Source organism: Macaca fascicularis, chromosome 19, assembly GCF_037993035.2.
Source record: "Macaca fascicularis isolate 582-1 chromosome 19, T2T-MFA8v1.1".
Classification (NCBI taxonomy): Eukaryota; Metazoa; Chordata; class Mammalia; order Primates; family Cercopithecidae; genus Macaca; species Macaca fascicularis.
The window spans coordinates 43675159-43699413 of NC_088393.1; the positions used below are offsets into that span (position 1 = coordinate 43675159).

At 41.6% G+C, this 24255-nt stretch overlaps 2 protein-coding genes across 16 annotated transcripts in view; both read right to left on the reverse strand.

Moving 5' to 3' along the window:
• The window catches only part of ZFP82 (ZFP82 zinc finger protein), a 90429-nt gene that overhangs the window by 60876 nt on the left and 5298 nt on the right, over window positions 1-24255 (reverse strand). The gene's annotated exons all lie outside the window — the stretch shown is intronic.
• Window positions 1-24255, reverse strand: part of ZNF566 (zinc finger protein 566) — a 46060-nt gene that overhangs the window by 16208 nt on the left and 5597 nt on the right. For 4 of the 15 annotated variants that reach the window (XM_074023282.1, XM_074023283.1, XM_074023284.1 and 1 more), the window contains exon 2: window positions 16807-16874. The exons of 1 other annotated variant lie outside the window; for it this stretch is intronic. In XM_074023282.1, coding sequence (XP_073879383.1) covers window positions 16807-16874 — 68 coding nt within the window. Of the gene's footprint in view, window positions 1-9307; window positions 9402-13189; window positions 13289-13611; window positions 13739-16806; window positions 16875-24255 lie in introns of those variants that run through there. 10 more of the 15 variants (XM_015441744.4, XM_045378842.3, XM_015441745.4 and 7 more) reach the window with 7 other exon arrangements.

Below are 24255 nucleotides of genomic sequence, written 5' to 3' on the forward strand. Positions count from 1 at the left end.
GCCACTGTACCTGGCTTCCATAGGATTTAAAGAAGATCTGGGGTCTTACAGAATAATATTCAGAATGCCTTAGGATACCATCCAAAATCACTCAACATATGAAGAATGAAGAAAATTTTAACTCACATGGCAAAAGACAACAGACACCAAAATAAAGGTGATTCATGTTGGAATTATCAGATAATGACTTTAAAGCAGATATTTTAAAAATGCTTGAACAAGGAACCATGCACACTCTGCAAACCAATATAAAAATAGAAAGTTTCAGCAAAAGAGTAGAAGATATAAAGAAGAATAAACAAATTTTAGAACTGAAAAGTGCAGTAGCCAAAATAAAAACTACTGGCTAGTCTCAAAAGCAGAATGGAGGTAATAAAGTCAATAAACTTGAAGACAGTTCAAAAGAAATTAGCTAATATGAATAACAGTAAAAATAAGATGGAAAATGTAAAAACAACACAGCCTCTGGGAATGTAGAACAAGAAAAGATTTAACATTTGTGTCATCAGGGTTTCAGAAGAGAAAGTACAGGACTCAAAAAAGATTTGAAGAAATAATGGCTGAAAACTTACCAATTTTGGTGAAAGATAAAACAAAGCCATTTTGAGAAGCCACCCCAAATAGGATAAACCCAAAGAAATCCATACTCAGACATATCATAATCAAACTGCTGAAAATGAAAGAAAAAATAAATAGTGAAAGAACTGTAAAAAAATAATGTATTACTTATGGGTGAAACAATGATTTGAATGACTGGATTACTCTTCATAAACTCTGGAGGCCAGAAAAAAGTGGAACAGTAATTTATTGTGCTGAAAAAAAGAGCTGTCAATCCAGAATTTTATATCTAGCAAAAATATCCTTCAGTAATGAAGGTGAGATTAAGAAAGTAATATTGCAAATGTACGTTGCAGCTCAGGCTGTGCCCTCAGGGTCTGTGTGGGAGTAGGCAATAGTGGGGACAGTGGTTAGTGAAAGAGCTTGTACTCCTTCTCAAAGGGGTTAAGTGCTTGTTAAATCTAGGAGACAGCTGTCATGTAAGAATGAAGGTCCAGTGCTGCTTTCCAGCTCTCCAAAGAAAACCAGAAATCCAGATTTCTGTATTAAATCCCCTGATAGCTTGAGTCTGGTAACTAATTCAGAACTTTAGAGAACTGCAGGGGCAGCACCAAACACAAACATGTACAGGATACACCCTGAGTCACTAGGTTGTTACTTCAGTGGAGTTTTCTCTGTTTCTTTGAACTTCAGAAATTATACCAAGATACATCTAAGTAAAATTCTCGGCTGGGTGCAGTGGCTCACGTCTGTGATCCCAGCTCTCTGGGAGGCTGATGCGGGCGGATCACCTGAGGTCAAGAGTTCGAGACCAGCCTGGTCAACATGGTAAAACCTCGTCTCTACTAAAAATACAAAAAAAAAAAAAAAAAAAAAAAGGCTAGGCTTAGTGGTTAATTTGACTTGTTTATTGCATAGGATAGAGATAATTCCAGCTGGAGTGTAGTGGTAAACCCACAGCTCACTGCAGTCTGGACCTCCTGGGCTCAAGCGATCCTCCTACCTCAGCCCACGAGTGGCTGAAACCGCAGACGTGTGCCACTATGTCTGTAGTCCCAGCTACTCAGGGAGGCTCAGGCAGGAGAATCCCTTGAACCCGGGAGGCAGAGGTTGCAGTGAGCCAAGATCGTGCCACTGCACTCCAGCCTGGGCGACAGAGCGAGACTCTGTCTCAGAAAAAAAATAAAATAAAAAATAATAAAACATAAAATAAATCCTATGGAGATGGTTAATACTTTTGTTTTAACAGGTATTGACCGTGTTGGGTTCAGGCTGCAAGTTCCAACAAGCCTTGTGTGGACTGTGACTCCAGTGTCAGTTTTCAAGGCCTTTGCAGTGTTATTTGGATTTGTCCACTGTGTGCACCATCCAATCCAATCTGAAACTTACACTTTAGTTCTTAAAGTCTTCGATATGTTATTTAGGGACAGATCCACATATATTCAGGCAAAAATGAGCCTAAGAGTTCCTAAAAACTGAGTTTTTTTGAACTTTGGGGTTTTTTTTTGTTTTTGTTTTGTTTTTTAGACGGAGTTTCGCTCTTGTTGCCCAGGCTGGAGTGCAATGGCACGATCTCGGCTCACCCTAACCTCCGCCTCCCGGGTTCAAGCAATTCTCCTGCCTCAGCCTCCCGAGTAGCTGGGATTACAGGTGTGCACCACCACGCCCAGCTAATTTTGTATTTTTAGTAGAGACGGGGTTTCCCCATGTTGGTCAGGCTGGTCTCAAACTCCCGACCTCAGGTGATCCACTCACCTCAGCCTCCAAAAGTGCTGCGATCACAGGCGTGAGCCACCATGCTGGGGCCAACTTTGGGTTTTTTGAACTTGAACATGGGTTGCTTTTTGAACTTGTTCCTTTCTGGGATCTTCTTGATACTTTCTAGTTCCCTGGAGCTCCCCTATTCAGTTCTTCAGTCATAATGCTGGGGTTTTAGTTACCTCCCTCTGCTATGTACTTTCTACAACTATGCCTGGGTATGGCAGGAGGAAACAGAGAAAAAAAGTGATGGGGGTTCACTCCACAGCAACTCTAATAGGAAAAGAAGGTTCCTACCCCTTGTAGTTTTAGATACCTGCAGGCCCCCACTGCTTCCACTGTTGCTGCTGCTGCTGTGAGATTGTCTGGAGGCTGGGATGCGCAAAAACGGGGGGGAAAATATAGACACATATTTGTGTATATATACATGTATGTATGTATGTACATATGTATGTAAATACACACACAAGCAAGAGATTGCTCCAATCTCTCTTGGTGTTAAGAATCCCATTTCCCCCCATCTCTACTAAAAATACAAAAAATTAGCCGGGTGTGGTGGCACGTGCCTGTAATCCAAACTACTTGGGAGGCTGAGGCAGGAGCATCGCTTGAACCCAGGAGATGGAGGTTGCAGTGAGCCGAGATTGCGCCACTGCACTCCAGCCTGGGTGGCAGAGCGAGACTCTGTCTCAAAAAAAAAAAAAAAAAAGAATCCCATTTCCTGTGCCTTCTGCCAAAACTAGAAGGCTTGTTTGTCTTGGGCCAGGTGCAGTAATCCCAGCACTTTGGGAGGCCAAGGTGGGAGGACTACTTGAGCCCAGGAGTTCAAAATCAGCCTAGACAACACAGGGAGACGTGGTTTCTACTAAAATTTTAAAAATTAGTTGGGCATGGTGGCACACATCTGCAGTTGCAGCTACTTGGGGGCTGAGGTAGGAAGATCGCTTGAGCCCAGGAGGTCCAGACAGCAGTGAGCTGTGGGTTCACCACTACACTCCAGCTGGAATTACCTTTGTCTATACCCTATGCAATAAACAAGTCAACTGCATTTGTAGTCCCCCCAAAACATACAGAAAATACGTAGAAATAAAATATCAAATGAACTATAAGCCCTTTTTTGGGATAAGTTTATAAAAATACACTGAAATATCATCAAGAAGGCCTAAATAAATGGAGAAAAGTACTGTGATAATGGCAAATATGATTTAATATAATAAAGATATCAGTTACTACTAAAGTGATATAAAAATTCAATGTATTTTTTTTTTTTTTTTTTTGAGACAGAGTCTTGCTCTGTTGCCCAGGCTACAGTACAGTAGTACCATCTTGGCTCACTGTAATCTCTGCCTCCTGGGTTCAAGTGATTCTCATGCCTCAGACTCCCGAGTAGCTGGGACAACAGCTGTGCGCCACCACACCTGGCTAATTTTTGTGTTTGCTTTTGTTGGGTTTTTTTGAGACAGAGTCTCACTCCATCACCCAGACTGGAGTGCAGTGGCATGATCTCGGTTCACTGCAACCTCCACCTCCCAGGTTCAAGCAATTCTTGTGCCTCTGACTCCCGAGTAGCTGGGATTACAGTTGTGCGCTACCACGCCTGGCTAATTTTTGTATTTTTAGTAGAGCCAGGGTTTCACCACGTTGGCCAGGCTGGTCTCGAACTCCTGGCCTCAACCGATCTGCCCACCTCGGCCTCCCAAAGTGCTGGGATTACAGGAGCGAGCCACCGCACCCGGCCAAATTCAACTCAACATTTTAAATAAAATATAAAGTAATTTTTAATACTATATGAAAGATCACAGAGATAAGTATAACCAAAACACGCCTAAAGAAAAGGTGGAGGGATATGTCCTACCAGAAATCAAGACTTGTTATATAAACATGAGTAATTTAGACAGGGATAACAAGGCTCAATGTAACAAGAAATACCCGTGCATATATGAAATCCGAATATATGACAGAGGAGCATTATTGATCAGTGAAGAATAGATGGAGTTTTCATTTGAGAGGGAAACATAATTTTTTTTTTTTTAGGAGACGGTGTTTCCCTCTGTTACCCAGGCTGGTTTTGAATTTCTGGGCTCAAGCAACCCTCCTGCCTTAACCTCCCCAAGTGCTGGGATTATAGGCATGAGCTACCACACCCAGCCAATTCGTTTTCTATACAGGAAAAATAGCTGATCTCCATCTCATACTATTCATAAAAATCAATTAAAGTTGCATTAATAGGGCTTTAATAAGAAAGCGAAAACATAAAAATTGTTGGGAGTTTGAGATCAGCATGGGCAACATGGCAAAACCCTGTCTCTACAAAAAATATAAAAAGTTAGCCAGGAGTGACAGCACGTGCCTGCAGTCTCAGGAGGCTGAGGTGGGAGGATCACCTGAGCCTAGGAGGTAGAAGCTGCAGTGAGCCGTGATTGTTCCACTGCACTCTAGCCTGTCTGACTTTTTCTGTCTAAAAAAAAAAAAAAGAAAAATCTTGGAATTAAAATAGAAAATTGGGCTAGGAAAGGTTTCTGAGGATCCAAAAAGTATAAAGCATACAGGAAAAAGATAAAAATGTTTATAAGCAACATATAATTTAACCATTAAACATACAATTTGGCAATATTAACACAAATAATTACTGTTCATCAAAAGATACCATAACAAAAGTGAATAAAAAAGATGTAAACTGGAAAACATATCTACAAAACATGTGATTGATCAAAAATGAGTATCTAGAATTTATACAAGGAATTCCTACAAATCTTCGGAAAAAGACAAATTAGCCTAATACAAAAGGATCAAAATGACATTACACAGAAGAGACACTAATGACCAATAAACATAGGGAAAGGTGATCACCTTCAATAACGACCAGGGAAATTTAATTGAAAACGATAAAATAAGATTTCATACTCATCAATCAGATTATTAAAAAATGAAAAAATCTTATAATATCATAAGGAGAGATGGTGGAACAAAAGTACCTCCCACATAAACTAATACATCACTTGGAAAACAGTTTGGCATCACCTTGCAAAGCTGAGTAAGCATGTACACCAAGATCCCGCAATGGTATTCCTAAGTATATTTCCTAACAAATCTCTTGCACATGTAAGTCTGCAGATGTAAATATTATTGTCATAATTATATGTTTATGTATATACATGCTATATATTCTACTATGTTTATAAATACCATTTTAAGGGAAAATTTTTTTTTTTTTTTTTTTGTTTGAGACGGAGTCTCGCTCTGTCGCCCAGGCTGGAGTGCAGTGGCCGGATCTCAGCTCACTGCAAGCTCCGCCTCCCGGGTTCAGGCCATTCTCCTGCCTCAGCCTCCCGAGTAGCTAGGACTACAGGCGCCCACCACCTCGCCTGGCTAGTTTTTTGTATTTTTTAGTAGAGACGGGGTTTCACCGTGTTAGCCAGGATGGTCTCGATCTCCTGACCTCGTGATCCGCCCGTCTCGGCCTCCCAAAGTGCTGGGATTACAGGCTTGAGCCACCGCGCCCGGCCTTAAGGGAAAATTTTAATGGACGGGTTCAAAAGTGTAAAGGTCATTGTTACAGAATATATTAGCAAATCAATACAAATGAGGGCCAAAGAAATATATACAAAGGCAGTATAAATGGAAAAACAGATGAAGAGTAAGAGACACAGGAGATAATACAGACGTTTTATGTCAGTCTAACAGAAGGAAAAAAGGAAATGGTAACAAGGCAATATTTGAAGAGATGACTACTAAGAATTTCCTATCACACACACAAAAAAAGATGTAAGTCCTCAGATTGAAAAATGCTACCAGAGGCAAAGCATAAGGGGAATAAAGCTAACCATATCTGAATTTATCACAGTAAAAATTTAGCCTGTTAGAGGAAAACATTTTTCTCTAAAGGAAAGGAACAAGAATCGTCTATCAGAAAGAAAACAGTGGAGAGTACCTTCATGGCCTTGTGGCAGGCAAAGATACATTTACAAAGACAATAATGTACAGCTGGCCCTCTGTACTGGGTGGGAGGGGGGAGGAGGGGTGAGGTTTGGTTCCAGGATCATGGCAGACACCAAAATCTGCACATGCTCAAGTCCCTTATACAAAGTGGCACAGTAAGTTGGTTTCAACCAACTATGGCTCTCAACCTATTAATACAGAGGGCCAACTATATGTATTTTACCTCCATGATTGGTTGAGTCTGTGGATGCAGAATCAACGCATAGGAAGGGCTGACTATACACATGCGGTGATTCCATTTATGTAAGATTCAAATATAGGCTAAGGAAGAATTTCTTAAGTCCCTAGAAGTGTGAAGCATAAAAGAAAAGATGGATACATTTGACTACAGTAATCATTAAAAACTTCTCCTCACAGAAAAGAAAACCATAAAGAGAGCTAAATTCAATTCAGAGTAGAAAAAGAGACTTGTAGTTTGTAGAACATGCAAAGTCCCACAAGCAGAATATATAAAGAACCCTTACACATTATTAAGAAAAATACAGACAGCCAGGCGCGGTGGCTCAAGCCTGTAATCCCAGCACTTTGGGAGGCCGAGGCAGGCAGATCACGAGGTCAGGAGATCGAGACCATCCTGGCTAACACAGTGAAACCCCGTCTCTACTAAAAATACAAAAAAATTAGCCGGATGTGGTGGCGGGCGCCTGTAGTCCCAGCTACTCGGGAGGCTGAGGCAGGAGAATGGTGTGAACGCAGGAGGCGGAGCTTGCAGTAAGCCAAGATTGCGCCACTGCACTCCAGCCTGAGGGACAGAGCAAGACTCCATCTCAAAAAAAATAAAGTAAAATAAAATAAAAAAAAATACAGACAATTCAACAGAAAAACAGGCAAAAGATTTGAGCAGGCAATTCACTAAAGAATTTCAGCTGGCGTGGTGGCTCACACCTGCAATCCCAGCACTTTGGGAGGCTGAGACAGGCTGATCACAAGGTCAGGAGTTCAAGGCCAGCCTGGCCAATACAGTGAAACCCTGTCTCTACTAAAAATACAAAAAATTAGCTGGGCATGGTGGTGGGCACCTGTAATCCCAGCTACTCTGGAGGCTGAGGCAGGAGAATCGCTTGAACCTGAGAGGCGGAGTTTGCAGTGAGCCAAGATCTCACCACTGCACTCTAGCCTGGGCAACAATGTGAGACTCCGTTTCCAAAAAAAAAAAAAAAAGAATTTCCAAAAACTAAAAATGACATGAAAATGTGTGCTAAAACTCACCAGTAAAGAAAGAAACGTGGCCGGGCACGGTGGCTCAAGACTGTAATCCCAGTACTTTGGGAGGCTGACACAGGTGGATCACTTGAGGTCAGGAGTTCAAGATCAGCCTGGCCAACATGGTGAAACCATATCTCTACTAAAAATATAAAAATTAGCCGGGCATGGTGGCATGTGTTTATAATTCTAGCTACTTGGGAGGCTGAGGTAAGAGAATTGCTTGAACCTGAGAGGTAGAGGTTGCAGTGAGCCAAGATCGTGTCACTGTACTCCAGCCTGAGTGACAGAGCAAGACTCCGTCTCAAATTAAAAAAAAAAAAAAGAAAAAAAAAAAGATGGAAATGTAAATTAAAACCATACCGAATTATTATTATACACTCACTAACTGATAAAAATCAAAGTTTGGGCTGGGTGTGGTAGCTCATGCCTATAATCCCAGCACTTTGGGAGGCCGAGGCAGGCAGATCACCTGAGGTCAGGAGTTCGAGAGCAGCCTGACCAACAGGGAGAAACCCCATCTCTACTAAAAATACAAAATTAGCCAGGCGCATGCTAATTTTGGTGGTGGCGCATGCCTGTAATCCCAGCTACTTCGGAGGCTGAGGCAGAAGAATCACTTGAACCTGGGAGGCAGAGGTTGCAGTGAGCCAAGATCGTGTCATTGCACTCCAGCCTGGGCAATAAAAGCGAAACTCCATCTCAAAAAAAAAAAAAAAAAATCAAAGTTTGATAATACCGTATATTAGGAAGCATGTGCAACAATGGGAATGTTCATATACTGCTGGTGAAATTGTAAACAAATACAAGTGTTGAAGAAAAGTTAAAATTAGGCAGCTCAGCTGAGCGAGGTGGCTCCCTCCTGTAATCCTAACACTTTGGGAGGTTCAGGTGGGAGGATCACTTGAGGCCAGGAGTTAGAGACCAGCCTGGCCAACATGGCAAAACCCTGTCTCTACTAAATATACAAAAATTAGCTGGGTATGGTGGTGCATGCCTGTAATCCTTGCAATTCGGGAGGCTAAGGCATGAGAATTGCTTCAATCTTGGAGGCAGAAGTTGCAGTGAACCCAGATCACGCCATTACACTCCAGCCTGGATCACAGAGCTAGACTCTGTCTCAAAAAAACTAAAATATTAGGCAGCTAGGTTGGGAGCAGTGGCTCATGCCTGTAATCCCAGCACTTTTGGAGCCCGAGGCGGTGGGATCACTTGAGCCCAGGAGTTCCAGACCAGCCTGGGCAACATGGTAAAACCCCATCTCTACAAAAAATACAAAAAATTAACCAGGTGTGGTGGCATGCACCTGTAGTCCCATCTACCCAGGAGGCTGAGGTGGGGGGATCACGTGAGCCTAAGAGGTGGTCAAGACTGCAGTGAGCCATGATAGTGCCACTGCCCTCCAGCCTGGGCAAGAGTGAGACCCTGTTTCAAAAAAAAAGTAAAAGCACCCTCTGGAAACCAATAGGTAAATATTATTATTTTGCAAAGTCCATAAAAACTGAAAGAATAAACTCAGTAACAGATTAAAAGTATGAAATATAGGAATGAACAAGTTAATTATGCTATGGTGAAAACGTCCACTCTCACAAGTACTCAATATAACGACAATAAAGCAGTCCAGTATACAAAGAAATCACTGTAAAATTTATATAACTTTGCATTAAAGTTATATAACGGAGAAAATATCCATATTTTTTAGAATTACATAATGAGATTATGCAAGGGTGAAATGACATGAGGTTCTGGATTTACTTGAAATTATCTGCGGTGGGGCGCGGTGGCTTACATCTGCAATCCCAGAATTTGGGAGGACAAGGCAAGTGGATCATTTGAGGTCAGGAGTTCGAGATCAGCTTGGTCAAGCTGGTGAAACCCCATCTCTATGAAAAATACAATAAAATTAGCCAGGCATGGTGGCGGGTGCCTGTAATCCCCACTACTCGGGAGGCTGAGGCAGGAGAATCGCTTGAACCCGGGAGGCGGAGGTTGCAGTGAGCTGAGATCACACCATTACACTCCAGCCTGGGTAACAAGAGCAAAACTCCATCTCGAAAACAAGGAAAAAAAAAGAAAATATTTGTGCAACAATAGGGGTAGATGAGTGGCATGTAGTTTTGAAAATTTTCACAATGAAAAACAACATTCTATGACTTGTAAAATAAATGAGCGAAAACATTTATTTCAAATAAAAATTAACCATTCTTAAAGAGTACAGTGAAATGAATACTACCAAACATTGTGTCTGAAAGTTTCAGAAATATCTTGTCTCTGAGAATCTATCCTAAGCAAATACAGAAAAATCTATATGCATAAAGTTGTGCTTTTACATAAAGAATGGTGCTTTTACAAACAAGCATTGATTAGAAAGCAGCCTAACTATGTAAGTATAAGTACTTGAACTGTACTAAAAGAAAAAAACAGAATTATATGAGAAAATGCAGGTAAAAACTATTACATACCTATCTAATCTTCATGGCCAGATCTTTCTGGTACTTTTCTTTCTGAGTTTCTGAGTTCACCTTCCATCCTGCTGTCTTCTCAACCTACATTTCCTTGCCATATCTTCTCCTGCTGTAAACCTCTAGGTATTAGGGTGCTTCAGGTTTCTGTCCTTGCTATATTTATTCCCTAGGAGATTCCATCCAGTCACAAGACTCTATATCTCTTTTTTTTTTTTTTTTTTTTTGAGACGGAGTCTTGCTCTGTCGCCCAGGCTGGAGTGCAGTGGCCAGATCTCAGCTCACTGTAAGCTTCACCTCCCGGGTTCACGCCATTCTCCTGCCTCAGCCTCCTGAGTAGCTGGGACTACAGGCGCCCGCCACCTCGCCCGGCTAGTTTTTTGTATTTTTTTAGTAGAGACGGGGTTTCACTGTGTTAGCCAGGATGGTCTCGATCTCCTGACCTCGTGATCCACCCATCTCGGCCTGCCAAAGTGCTGGGATTACAGGCTTGACTCTATATCTCTATATTGAAGGCTCTCCAAATTTTCCTCCAACGCTGATCTGACCTCCCAGTTCCAGACTTCTATACTGAACTGCCTGCATGGCATCTATGCTGCGTCCAATAAGCAACTGAAGCTTAACATAAGCGAACCCACCCTTGATTTTGCAACCCCCAAATCTACTCTTTCCCCATTTCAGTAATTACAAAGCCCATTCTTCCATAGGCTCTCCCTAAAAAGCATGAATCCTTTTCCTCTTACACTCCAAGACTGAATCCTGCTAACTCTTCCTTGAAAAGATTTCAAACCCACCACTTCCTTCCACTGCCACTGATAACATTTCAATGGTCTCTGAGCCATCACTGTATCCCAACCAGACTACTATAAAAATCTGCTATACAGCCACTCTGCTTCCAACCTTGTCTCCTACAAAGCAGTTAGGGAAATCCTTTTAAAACACATGTTGCATCAAGTCCAGGTGTAGTGGCTCACACCTATAATCCCAGTACGTTGGGAGGCTGAGGTGGGAGGATTACTTGAGGTCAGGATTTCGAGACCAGCCTGGCCAACATGGTGAAACACTGTCTCTACTAAAATACAAAAATTAGTTGGACGTGGTGGCCTGTAATCCCAGCTACTCAGGACGATGAGGCACAAGAATCGCTTGAGCCCAGGAGGTAGAGGTTGCAGTGAGCCAAGATCATGCCATGGCACTCCAGCCTGGGCGACAGAGCAAGACTCCATCTCAAACAAAAACATGGCCAGGCATGGTGGCTCACACCTATAATCCCAGCGCTTTGGGAGGCTGAGGTGGGCAGATCACAAGGTCAGGAGATCGAGATCATCCTGGCTAACATGGTGAAACCCCATCTCTACTAAAAAAATACAAAAAAATTAGCCGGGCGTGGTGGCATGCGCCTGTAATCCCAGCTACTCAGGGGGCTGAGGCAGGAGAATCGCTTGAACCTGGGAAGTGGAGGTTGCAGTGAGCTGAGATCATGCCACTGCACTCCAGCCTGGGCAACAGAGCAAGACTCTGTCTCAAAAAAAAAACACAAACAAAAAAATAAGTTGCATCAAGCCATTTCTAGGTGCAAAGCCTTCTGATGACTTCTTGTCTTAGAATGAAAAGATTTCCCATGGCCTGTATGGCAGACTGTACATAAACTGACCCACTCTTTCCCACTCCTGCCTCTTTGATCTCATCTCCCACCCATGTACCCCTCTGCTACCAGTCACTGCCCTCTGGTGCTGCTCCTCAAACACAGCCAATGCACAGTTGCCTCAGGACTTTGAAGGTCTGCGTTCCTCCATCTGGAGCAGTCTTCCGCCTCGTGCCCATATACAATGACTTACCGTGGTACTTCTTTGGGTCTCTGCCCAAATGTTACCATATCATTTGGTAAGATATGGTAAATTTCTCTTGCTTCTTCACATAAAATATCATCCTTTATCCCTTTCCTCTACTTCTTATTTCTTTTTAGTATTTACTATTACCTGGTATGTTATATATTCATCTATTTTCATCTCTCTCCCTACACTGTGGGGTAGGCTGTGGGAACACAGATTATGCACGTTCTTTTTTTTCTTTTTTTCAGGCTGGAGTGCAGTGGCATGATCTTGGCTCACTGCGACCTCCACCTCTTGGGTTCAAGTGATTCTCCTGCCTCAACCTCCTGAGTAGCTGGGATTATAGGTGCCTGCCACCACACCCGGCTGATTTTTGTATTTTTTAGTAGAGATGGGGTTTCATCATGTTGGCCAGGCTGGACTCAAACTCCTGACCTCAGGCAATCCTCCTGCCTCAGCCTCCCGAAGGGCTGGGATTACAGGCGTGAGTCACTGCACCCAATCACGCATGTTCTATTCATTACTGTAACCTCAGTGTTGAGAATAGTGCTGGGCATACCATAGGCACTCCAGAAACATAAACTAAATAAATGAATGTGCTCTCCTCCCCTTCATACCAAATCTCTCTTTGCCAGCTCTTACCTTCTCCATGGAGACACAAGCCCTTTATTTCCAACCCTCTATATAAAGTCAATGACGCTCACAACCAAAATCTCCCCCTATGACTTCTATGTGGATCAACTCCTCTTCTACATCGTTAGCCCTCGCTTTCTGCTAAGCTCCCTATTTTAACTTCACTTATGGTGGTTCTATTTTGTAGAAGTTATTTGTAGACATGTTCTAGTACTTCTACTAGGCAGTAAGTTCTGAAATTGCTTATTCCTTTTTTAAACTCTGCAGCACCTAGCCGAGTGCCTTATACATGTTAGAAAATCAGTAGATGTTGGTAAAAAATATTAATGAATCAATGAGGGCATAAACCCCATCCCAAAAAAACTTAGTAAAAGAAAATAAGTCTCCGGCAGTGCAGGAAAAAATCTCTTTCTGGAGACAGTGATGCTTTTATTAGACTAAATACAAAGGGGGATGAAAAGCTAGGAAGGAAATGGGCCCAAAATATGGATAGAAAGGAATATCACTAGAGGGGTAAAGGAGGACACCAGCTGGTTAGAACTGAGAGAGAAGAATAAGAGAAGAAAAGCAGGCAAAGTGTGTTAGGTAAGGGGGAAAGGTAGGATCATTTGAAAGCTCATGTAGAAAAGGTCTTACATTTGCACAACAGGCCAAAAGCCTTTGAGGAGAGTTTCCCAGATAGCATCTAAAAGATGCAGTCTCTCTACTGGCCAAATCACACATTACCTACTGTGCTTCACTTACCTGGCCACTGGCCTCTTGTTAGCTCTCTGTCAACCAACCAGGGCTCCTTCCCTTGCTCCAAGTAGGAGATCACATTTGGTTTAGAAATAGAATGCCCTGCTTACAAAAGAAGTGACAAAACAAATTTATCATGAGAATATCCTAGAATTCAAATCCAGTCCCTTCATTATAAAGAAAGACATGGCACTACGAGAAGAGTCAAAGAGAGGTACAACGGACTTATGAAACATAACGGAAGATGTAAAACATCCCCCGAAACTCAATGCAGCCTCCTTTTTCTAACTCTACCATATTCAGAACATTCCTGTGAGAACAGGATGTCAAAATTCGACTGGTTTTTGAAAGCCAGGTGAGCATTTCACATTGGAGGAAGTAGGCCTTCCAAGGCCGGAATCTAAATTACTATGGACAGATGTCCTTACCCATTGAAACCAGGTTGCTGTAATTCTCCAACATCACATCTCTGTATAAATCTCTCTGATCATCATTCAGGCACTCCCACTCCTCCTGAGAGAAGTCTATGGACACATCACTGAACATCACTGACTCCTGGAACAATAACCACGTATATGACTTGATTAATTAAAAAAAAAAGTATTTTTGTGAAGGAAAGAGAGAAGAAAAAGATTAAGGTAGAGGAAGTAAAACATAGCATATGAATGCCTGGGATGCAGTGGAGGACTGTAATCAAGTAAGCACAACTGAATCACTGGGTTTCCATGTCATTCTTTTTCCTCCAAATGAAACTGCCTGAGTACGGGAGGATACCTCCATTATCCAAACAAGGTTGGGAAGGTATAAAAATTCAGCTAAGAGGGCTTTCCCAATTAAATGAGATTGTATATGCAATGCCTTGCACTATACCTGTCATATAATAAATCAACAATACATTTGATCTGTCTCCCTCTCTTTTCCCAAATAGCTGAAAGTCAAATTTCAGAATAAGGGATAAAGACAAGACATTAAAAGCCTCCAGAGCAAAGAGCAGGTCATATAAAAGGCATCAAAAATTAGAGTGGCAATTGAATTCTCAAGAACACCTCTAAAAGCGAGAAACAATAAGAACAATTCTTCAATATTCAATATGGAGAAAATAAACTCTGACCTAGACTTTCATAAACAAACTATCATTCTGTTTTGAGAGTTGAGAAAAGACATTTGTAGACATCCAAGGACTCAAGAAGAGTTTCTTCGGAAACTTCTAGAGGATATGCTCCACAAAAACGAGGGAGTAAATAAAAAAAGAAGACAACATAGGATTCAGGAAATAGGTAAAGTCTCAGGAAAGCTGTGACTGAGAGAGTAAACCAGACCAGATGGGAACAAGGACACAGGAAATGGGGAAGCAAGTCTCTACATCAAAAGGAACTGATGTGTCTGACCAGAGGGAAAACGTATTGACTGGCCTGTGGCAGTGATGCTGGAGATTCTGGATGTAAACACACAAATGACTAAGCAAATGGGGGGAAAGCAATTAACCCCAGGAAAATGAAGGTTTGTGTGGAACAAAACTATGAGCTCGCTTGGCAGAGAATAATATTTGCAGCCATAACAAGGTGTATACTGTTGATTTAACCAAAAACAGTCATATGGTAACAGTCAGGAAAAATGAAAGTGCAGTATGGGAATACAATGTTCCCTTTAACTTTGCAATCAATCAAGAGATAATGACTAAAGTGGGCTTATCAAAAAATGGTAGTAAACCAATTTTCAAGAGTTGCTTGGAGTGGGACTGGTAATGGGACAAAACCAGAAATGAACTACTTCCCTTGTAGACATGTGTAAAATTACTTGTAAAAAATTTGTATCTTAGAAAATAAAATTAGCATATAATTTAAGACTCTGATCCATTCCTATGCCAGACTATTATACAATAATAAATGTTCCTTGTTAAAACAAATACTATTCAAATTTGTTGTAACATAATTTGAATAATATTTATTATAAGCCTATAAATGATATCTGTTCTTTGGCCTTTAGAAATTCAGGCTGCAGGTGATCTTTAAAGACCTCTCCAACACTGGCCCAATCTTATTTATAACCACCTACTGCCCAGCTGTAAATTCCCCTTATAACTAAGCTACAGAAAATTAGTGAAGGGATGATCCAGTTTCACCGTTGGTATTAGTGACATCATTGTTTTTGTTTTTCAAACAGGGTCTTCTTCTGTCACCCAGGCTGAAGTGCAGTGGCATGATCACATCTCGCCGCAGCCATGACTTCCTGGGCTCATGTGATCCTCCCACCTCTGCCTCCCGAGTAGCTGGGACTACAGGCGTGCACCAACAGGCCTGGCTAATTTTTGTATTTTTTGTAGAGACGGGGTTTGCCATGTTGCCCAGGCTAGTCACCTGGGTTCAAGCAAACCACCAGCCTCAACCTCCCAAAATGCTGGAATTACAGGTGTGAGTCACCACATTTGGCCACTGACGTCAATTTTTCATGGATGCTTAGTGAGGTGTGAGAGCTTTGTACGAACCACTAGTCACACTCTCGAACATAAAAGGCTCATTAACCAGGAGGCCTTGCCCTGTACTAGGACCGAAATCAAACAAAACCACAGCATGTATTTTGTTATTGGAAAACCCAGGTCTACAGAGCTAATGAGGGCTTTTCCCTATAAGGTGCCCCTAATTACTTATTTTCATCCCATCAAATCACTGTCCAAGCAAATTAGATTCATACTAATTCAATGTGGGGAACACATTTCTGTCCTATCAGGATTTTTGGTAGAAGCCTGAGATAGGAGATGCTAAAGGACTTCGTAAACGAGTATGTAAACATTGTTTAAAAGCGGGGGTAACTGGAGAGGAGACTGGGGTTGTTTAGGAGGAAATGCATGTCCTTTTCCTGACAGGGGGCCCTGGAAACCAGCGTAAAAAAATTATTCCACACCTGATCTGGGTCAGATCATTTTTACATTACATAATTCTTAATCTCTTAATGGAAAGAAATAAGTATTCTTGATGCAATTGATAGGGGATTTTCTGATGGACATTAATCTAAATTAAAACTTCTTCAGAGAAATTTGTTATTCAACCACTTGGCTGACTAATACGTAACTGTGAGTTAAGAATATAAATTTTTTGCTGGGCACAGTGGCTCATGCCTGTAATCCCAGCTCTTTGGGAGGCTGAGGCAGGTGGATCGCTTGAGGTCAGGAGTTCGAGGCCAGCCTGGACAACACGGCAAAACCTCATCTCTACCAAAAATACAAAAATTAGCTGGGTGTGGTGGTGGGCGCCTGTAATCTCAGCTACTTAGGAGGCCGAAGTAAGAGAATCACTTGAACCCGGGAGGCAGAGGTTGCAGTGAGCCGAGATTGTGCCACTGTACTCCAGCCTAGAAGACAGAGCGAGACTCCATCTCAAATTAAAAAAAAAGGGGGGGTATGTGTAAATTTTCTAACAATGATTATCTAATCAATTCTTTTTTTTCTATGAATTGGCCTGTTAGAGATCCTTTCCTTTACAGCAAAATTCCGGCATTGCTCATAACCAAACTTTCTGAAAGGTTGTTTTTCTAACATCAAAAAGCATCATAATGAGGAAAACAAATGTTTACAGGTACTAGAGGTAAAAATCACTCTATCTGAGCAAAAGGAAACAGAATCTCACCTGAGCCATGGCTCTGATATTTGTAGAAAAGGACCTTCTCTTGGCTCTTCTTTTGGAGAAGAGTAGAGCTGGGAGAGGCAAAAGAAGATAGATAAGACCCCACTTTCTTCACAGCTCCGGCCCAGAATGATCATTTCCCTTCTGTTCATGCTTCAGAAATGCTTGCAGGGTATCAGTGAGGAGAATGGGCAAATGTCTCTATCATCCCTAGCTTCAAAGATACCAGGCTATAACTGGAACAGGATGGATTAGGGCAACTCAACATGGCTTGGAAAATATATGTTTATATACACACATATACACACATATAAAGTTGTTTTTTTTTTTTTTTTTGAGACGGAGTCTTGCTCTGTCGCCCAGGCTGGAGTGCAGTGGCCGGATCTCAGCTCACTGCAAGCTCCGCCTCCTGGGTTTACGCCATTCTCCTGCCTCAGCCTCCCGAGTAGCTGGGACTACAGGCGCCTGCCACCTCGCCCGGCTAGTGTTTTGTATTTTTTAGTAGAGACGGGGTTTCACCATGTTAGGCAGGATGGTCTCGATCTCCTGACCTCGTGATCCGCCCGTCTCGGCCTCCCAAAGTGCTGGGATTACAGGCTTGAGCCACCGTGCCCGGCCATAAAGATTTTTTTAACTCATATTATACACACTACTTATACACATTGCTATTTTTACTTAATGTATCTTGGAATGGGGTCCCAATGAGTATATATTGTGTTACATAACTGGTTTAATAGCTACACTGTAGTCCATTATATGGATATAACTTAACTTTTTTATTTTCCTTTTGAGACAGAGTCTCCATCTGTCGCTGAGGCTGGAGTGCAGTGGCACAATCTTGGCTCACTGCAACTTCCGCGTCCTTCTGCCTCAGCCTCCTGAGTAGCTGGGACTACAGGCGTGTGCCACCAGGCCTGGCTAATTTTTGTATTTTTAGTAGTGATGGGGTTTCACCGTGTTAGCCAGGATGGTCTCGATCTCCTGACCTTGTGATCCGCCCGTCTCGGCCTCCCAAAGTGCTGGGATTACAGGCATGAGCCACTGCACCTGGCCATAACTTAATTTATTTAACCAATCTGTGGCCAATCATCATTTAGGCTTTTTCTAGTTTTTCATTATAACAAACAATGCTGTAATAAATATCCTTGTGTATGTATCATTTTACTCATATATGAATCCTTCACAATTAATTCCTAAAAGCATAATTGCTCAAAGATAATACACATTTTAAGTTTGGATATACCTAGGTCAAACCAGTTTTCAATGTGCTTGGATTGTACAATCACGTTGCAAGTGCTAACAAAAAAACAACTCCTTTGCTTAGTTTGAGAAGACTTTTGGGATTAATCGGTCTTGACTTAAGATAATTGAAACCCAGAAAATAAAAAATAATATTACTGAAACCTCAGGAAGATACTAAAATTAATAACAGTAACAATAGGAAGGAATTAAAAAGTATAAAGTAATGTAGAAATGAACTAAACTCACATCACTGATATTTTAGAATAGCTTTTAAGTGTAAGTGTAGCAATAAACTTGTAACAATTCTATGTATTCTTTTTTTTTTTTTTTTTGAGACAGAGTTTTGCTGTGTCGCCCAGGCTGGAGTGCAATGGTGTGATCTCTGCTCACTGCCACCTCCACCTCCTGGGTTCATGCAATGCTCCTGTCTCAGCCTCCCGTAGCTGGGATTACAGGCGTGTGCTACCACACCTGGCTAATTTTGTGTTTTTGTATTTTTAGTAGAGATGGGGTTTCACCATGTTGGCCAGACTGTTCTCCAACTCCTGGCCTCAAGTGGTCCGCCTGCCTTGGCCTCCCAAAGTGCTGGGATTACAGGCGTGAGCCACCCCATCTGGCCAATTGTATGTTATTCTTTTTTTTTTTTTTTTTTTGGAGATGGAGTCTTGCTCTATCACCTAGGCTGGAGTGCCGTGGCAGGATCTTAGCTCACTGCAACCTCCACTTCCCATGTTCCAGGTATTCTCCTGCCTCAGCCTCCTGAGTAGCTGGGATTACAGGCTCCCGCCACCATGTCCGTCTCAATTTTGTATTTTTAGCAGAGATGGGGTTTCACCATGTTGGCCAGGTTGGTCTCAAACTCCTGACCTCAGGTGATCCTCCCACCTTGACCTCCCAAAGTGCTGGGATTACAGGTGTGAGTCACCGCACCCAGCCTTGTGTGTATTCTTTATAAACATCTTCACTTTAAGATGTTTAAAGTGCCTGAAAGAATAAGTTATGGCCGGGCGCAGTGGCTCAAGCCTGTAATCCCAGCACTTTGGGAGGCCGAGACGGGCGGATCACGAGGTCAGGAGATCGAGACCATCCTGGCTAACACGGTGAAACCCCGTCTCTACTAAAAAATACAAAAAACTAGCCGGGCGAGGTGGCGGGCGCCTGTAGTCCCAGCTACTCGGGAGGCTGAGGCAGGAGAATGGTCTAAACCCGGGAGGCGGAGCTTGCAGTGAGCTGAGATCCGGCCACTGCACCCCAGCCTGGGCGACAGAGCAAGACTCTGTCTCAAAAAAAAAAAAAAAAAAAAAAGAATAAGTTATACTAAAGGAAGACTACATTGTTTAAGGGGAAGAACTGAATTAGTGATCAACATTTAAATGTTTACGAAAACTTTGGTGTTTTGCTTATCAGCTACAAGAACTTAATAAACTTAAAATTATATAAGCTATAAAGAGCACTATTATTCTCTATGCACCAAGCTTCTTGATCATTAAACAATTCATCAATTATTTCATGTAAAACTGACCACCCAGAAAGTAGCACCATGTTGTCAATTACCTCACGGTTTCCTCTACTCATAGGCACTCACTCACTGTACTTCCCCAGATGAATACCAAAGGAATACAAGTGTCTCTTCTTTAAAACCTAAATGCACCCTTTGATATTATTATTATTACTACTACATATTACGCTCTTAGTATTCTTTTATCAACCAAATAGCCTATGATATATGATAGCCAGGCATCGTGCTAGATACTAAAGAGTCAAAAATTATCCAGAAAGATCTGGGAACAGAGTTCCTTCTTGTATAGTGCTCACTTTAAGCCCTCCTTTCTGGTCTCTCCTCCTGGCCTTCCTCTGGTTAAAGGGATGTCTTCAAATGCTGTACCTTCCAAGCAGGATGGCATGAAACATTCCCACTTCAACAGCTCCATACCATGCTTGTTGCATTCTCAACACTCCTTATCTTTGCCCCAGAGGGCAGCCTCCCAGACTGAATTTTTGCATGGGAGATCTGCTCCTCTCTTTTAAATTCAGCCCTCATTAATGTAAAAAAAAAAAAAAAAAAAAAAAAGTCTTAACGAAATGAGAAAGAAAACTTCCTCAACTTGATGAGTAGCATCTACAAAATACCTACTGTTGGGAAAGACAGTCACCGTGGGTCTCTCACATTCTTAGGCATCTTGCTGGGTATGCCTAGAATGCAAGATTCTAACTACTCATTTCCCAGGGTTATTTATGCAGCTGATAACCTTGAGAGAAGAGGTAAGAGCACAGACAGTAGGCTTGCTTACTGCTGACTATAAAAGCAATGGATTATCCAGGCTCAGTGTTCCTCAGTGGCTATGCCTGTGCACTGCATGAATAGCATCCATATAGACCCTCATGTTGTCCCCATGGGAGCTGAGAGAAAGAGGAACTGATGAACACTGATGCCTATGCTGCTTGCTGTGCCATGAGTAATTAAGTCTTTGTCTCTGATCCAGGAGTCTCATGTTTTCCACCAGCATTCATGAAACTAACAGGCTAATGTATTAGCTTGTATGTAGGAAAATATCAAATCCTAGAGTTAATATTATACCTAATGTTGAAACACTGAAAAATGTCCCCCTGAATCCAGGAAAAAAAGAATAATGTGTATTATCATCATTTCTTTTTAACAATGTACTAAAGGGCTTGGTCAGTACAATAGGGCACGATGAAGAAATAAAAGGTACAAAGATTGGTAGGAAAGAAATAAAACGATCATTATTCACAGATGATAAGTTGCAGACATAGAAAATCCTAAATAATCAATAAACTCTTAAAATTAGCAAGTGAATTAAATAACATGGTCTCATATAGGGCCAATAGACAAAAATCAATTGCATTTCTAGTAACAAGTAATTGGAAATTTTTTAAAAATGTAAATACTATTCAGAGTTTCGATAATAAACATCAAATACCCAGGTATAAAGCTAGCAAAAAATGTTGCTAACAACGACAACAAATTGGTAAGAGAAATTAAGGATCTTAACAAATGTAGACATATACCATATGTACTATAGACTGAATATTGATGTCAATTCTCCCAAAATGAACACAGTTTTTGTTTTTGTTTTGAGATAGGGTCTTGCTTTGTCATCCAGGCCGGAGTGCTGTGGCACAATCAAAGCTCGCTGTAGCCTCAACCTGAGGGGCTCAAGCGATTCTCCCACCCCAGGCTGCTGAGAAGCTGGGAGTAGAAGCACACCATCAAGTCCAGCTATGTGTTTGGGGTTTTGTTTCTTTGTTTGTTTGCGTGTTTGCTTGGTTTTAGTTTTGTTTTTGTTTTTTGTTTTTTTTGTAGAGACAGGGTCTCACTATGTTGCCCAGGCTTGTCTTAAACTCCTGAGCTCAAGCAATCCTCCAGCCTTGGCCTCCCAAAGTGCTGGGATTACAGATGTGAGCCACTGCATCGGGCCCCAAAATGAACACATAGATTACGTAAACAAAACCCCAGCAAGGCTTTGGGGGGTATAAGGTAAAAATTAGCAAGTTGATTCTAACATTTATTTGGAAATTGGAAGAGCTTATAATAGCCAAGATAGTTTGGAAAAGAAAAAAAGTAGGAGGACTAAAACTACAGATTTCAAGACAGCAGTCCATAGAAGAGAATAAATAAAACCAAACAATATAGAGTCCAGAAAGACAGCCACATAGCCACATGTATATACTGTCAACTGATTTATGAGAAAGACTCCATGCAACCAACCTTCCTTCCTTCCTTCCTTCCCTCCCTCCCTCCCTCCCTCCCTCCTTCCTTCCTTCCTTCCTTTCCTTCCTTGTCTCACTCTGTCACACAGGCTGGAGTGCAGTGGCATGATCTTGGTTTACTGCAATCTCTGCCTCCCAGGTTCAAGTGATTCTCCCACCTCAGCCTCCAGAGTAGCTGGGATTACCACCACGCCCAGCTAATTTTTGTATTTTTAGTGGAGACAGGGTTTCAACATGTTGGCCACGCTGGTCTCAAATTCCTGACCTCAGGTGATCTGCCTGCCTTGGCCTCCCGAAGTGCTGGGATTACAGGCATGAGCCACCATGCCTGGCGAATGTTTTCACATTCAAAATAGTGTAGCCTGCTACAATCAACCAGGATGTGGGGGAACCCAAATGCAACGAATGATCTTTAAATGTAAGAAAAATGAGTAGCAAAACCACACTGAAAAAAGTGGCAAAGAAAATAACTAAATTGAGTAACTTTGGAAGATGTTTTTTACTATATACTATAAGCTTAAAGAAAAGAGCTACACAGAGATTCTCTACTGTAGTTAGTAAATTTGTTTTTTACACAGGTCCGGGTTAGCAACTCTGAACTAATTTGCATGTATTCTAGGATAGCGCTAATTATTGATTCTGAGAAGCAGATTTCTCTCTGTTGGAAAATGAAGTAACCAGCAAATGGCTAAATTTGATGGGAGACAATTCTCCATGGGTCTTGCATGTTTCTGCGTATCTTGCAAGCAGAGGTACTAAGTGCTTTTGTTCTGCACTATTTTGCCAAGTTGTTTATACAGTGAACAGCCTTGGAAGACAGAGTTCATCTCCTTCTACAGCAAAGGGTAGGCATTCTAACTTCCCATTATAAAAAATTCAGGTTTCCTAGGGTCAAGAGAACACACAGATACCCATGTATTTTGCATAATCCTGGGTGTATGACTGAATCAGTGCCAAGAGAATGTAGATATTCTGAAGATTGCCATGAGCAACAAAGCATCCTTTGTCTCTGACTCAGAAGTCTAATGTCTTCTGAACGTATCTGTGATACTGACAAGCTAACTTACTGGCTTACAACTGAGGGTAAAATCTCAGATATTTCATAGTTCTTGGGGAAAAAAAATATCCTGTGGTACTGGAATAGAATTGAACATATGAGTGTAAACTGGTGTGTTTTTAACATATAAATAAATAGACATAAATGTGTGTATAGACATTTGTGTATTTTCTCACTGTCTGCACTGACCAGAACCAGAGCAAAGACACACCAGTAGTAATAAGCACACCAAGTGCCCAGATCTTGGTTTAAAAATTCATTCTCCAATAAAAGAAACTAACACTGCTTGGAGAAATTGCTGAGCCCAGAGATGGAAGAGGGAAGATACAAGATGAGCCTGGAATATCTTATGGTGCCAGAAAGCGGGGTCCGGGGGAAGCTTTAAAAAAATGATCATACGTTGGAAAGGACACAAGAGCCAACTTAAGGAGCTTCTGATGGCCAAATCTGGGAAATTTTAAACAGCAAAATAAATAAATAATAATAATAGAGAATAGAATAAAATAAATGTCCATGAGTCCATAGGTAGACAATTGAATAAACAAATGGGGATAAAAGAAAAACTTCAGCTGAATTAAATGTAAAGGAGTTTCACTGGGCAATGAACGATTCGCAAATCAGGCAACCCCCAGAATCACAGCAGATTCAGAGGCACCCCAGGGATGCCTTGTGGTCAGAACACATTTATAAACAAAAAGAAAGGGAAGTGACGTACAAAAATCAGAAGTGAGGTGGAGAAATAGCTCAACTGGTTACAAGTTGGTATTTGCCTTTTGTTTTCTTCCTTGAGATGGATTTTTGCTCTTGTTGCGCAAGCTGGAGTGCAATGGCATGATCTCGACTCACTGCAATTGTCCTCTGTCAGCCTCCTGAGTAGCTGGGATTACAGGCGCACTCCACCACACCTGGCTAATTTTTTGTATTTTCAGTAGAAGTGGGATTCCACCATTTTGGTCAGGCTGGTCTCCAACTCCTGACCTCAGGTGATCCGCCTGCCTTGGCCTCCCAAAGTGCTGGGATTACAGGCGTGAGTTACTGTGCCCGGACGGTGTTTGCCTTATTTAACACAATTTGAACACTCACCAGTTGTATGAATGGTTGAAGTATTGCTGCTGGGATTGGTCAAGACTCAGCTTGTTACAGGCACACAAGTTAGGTTTCCAATTCTGTCTACCTATTAGGATACAGTTCATCCGTAAGGACTCAAATATAGAAATACAAAGTCCTTCTCAGGCCATATTTAGTTCACTTTAACAGGAGGAAGAAGAGACAGCTCTTCCTTATAGTAGAATTTAAATTATCAAAGTGTAAGAAATGATAGAAGGAGAAAAGCACCACTAGGCAAACATCACAGTAATAATTGTTACAGGTAAAAAAATAATAATAATAATTGTTACATTGTAAAAATTGGTTTTTACAAT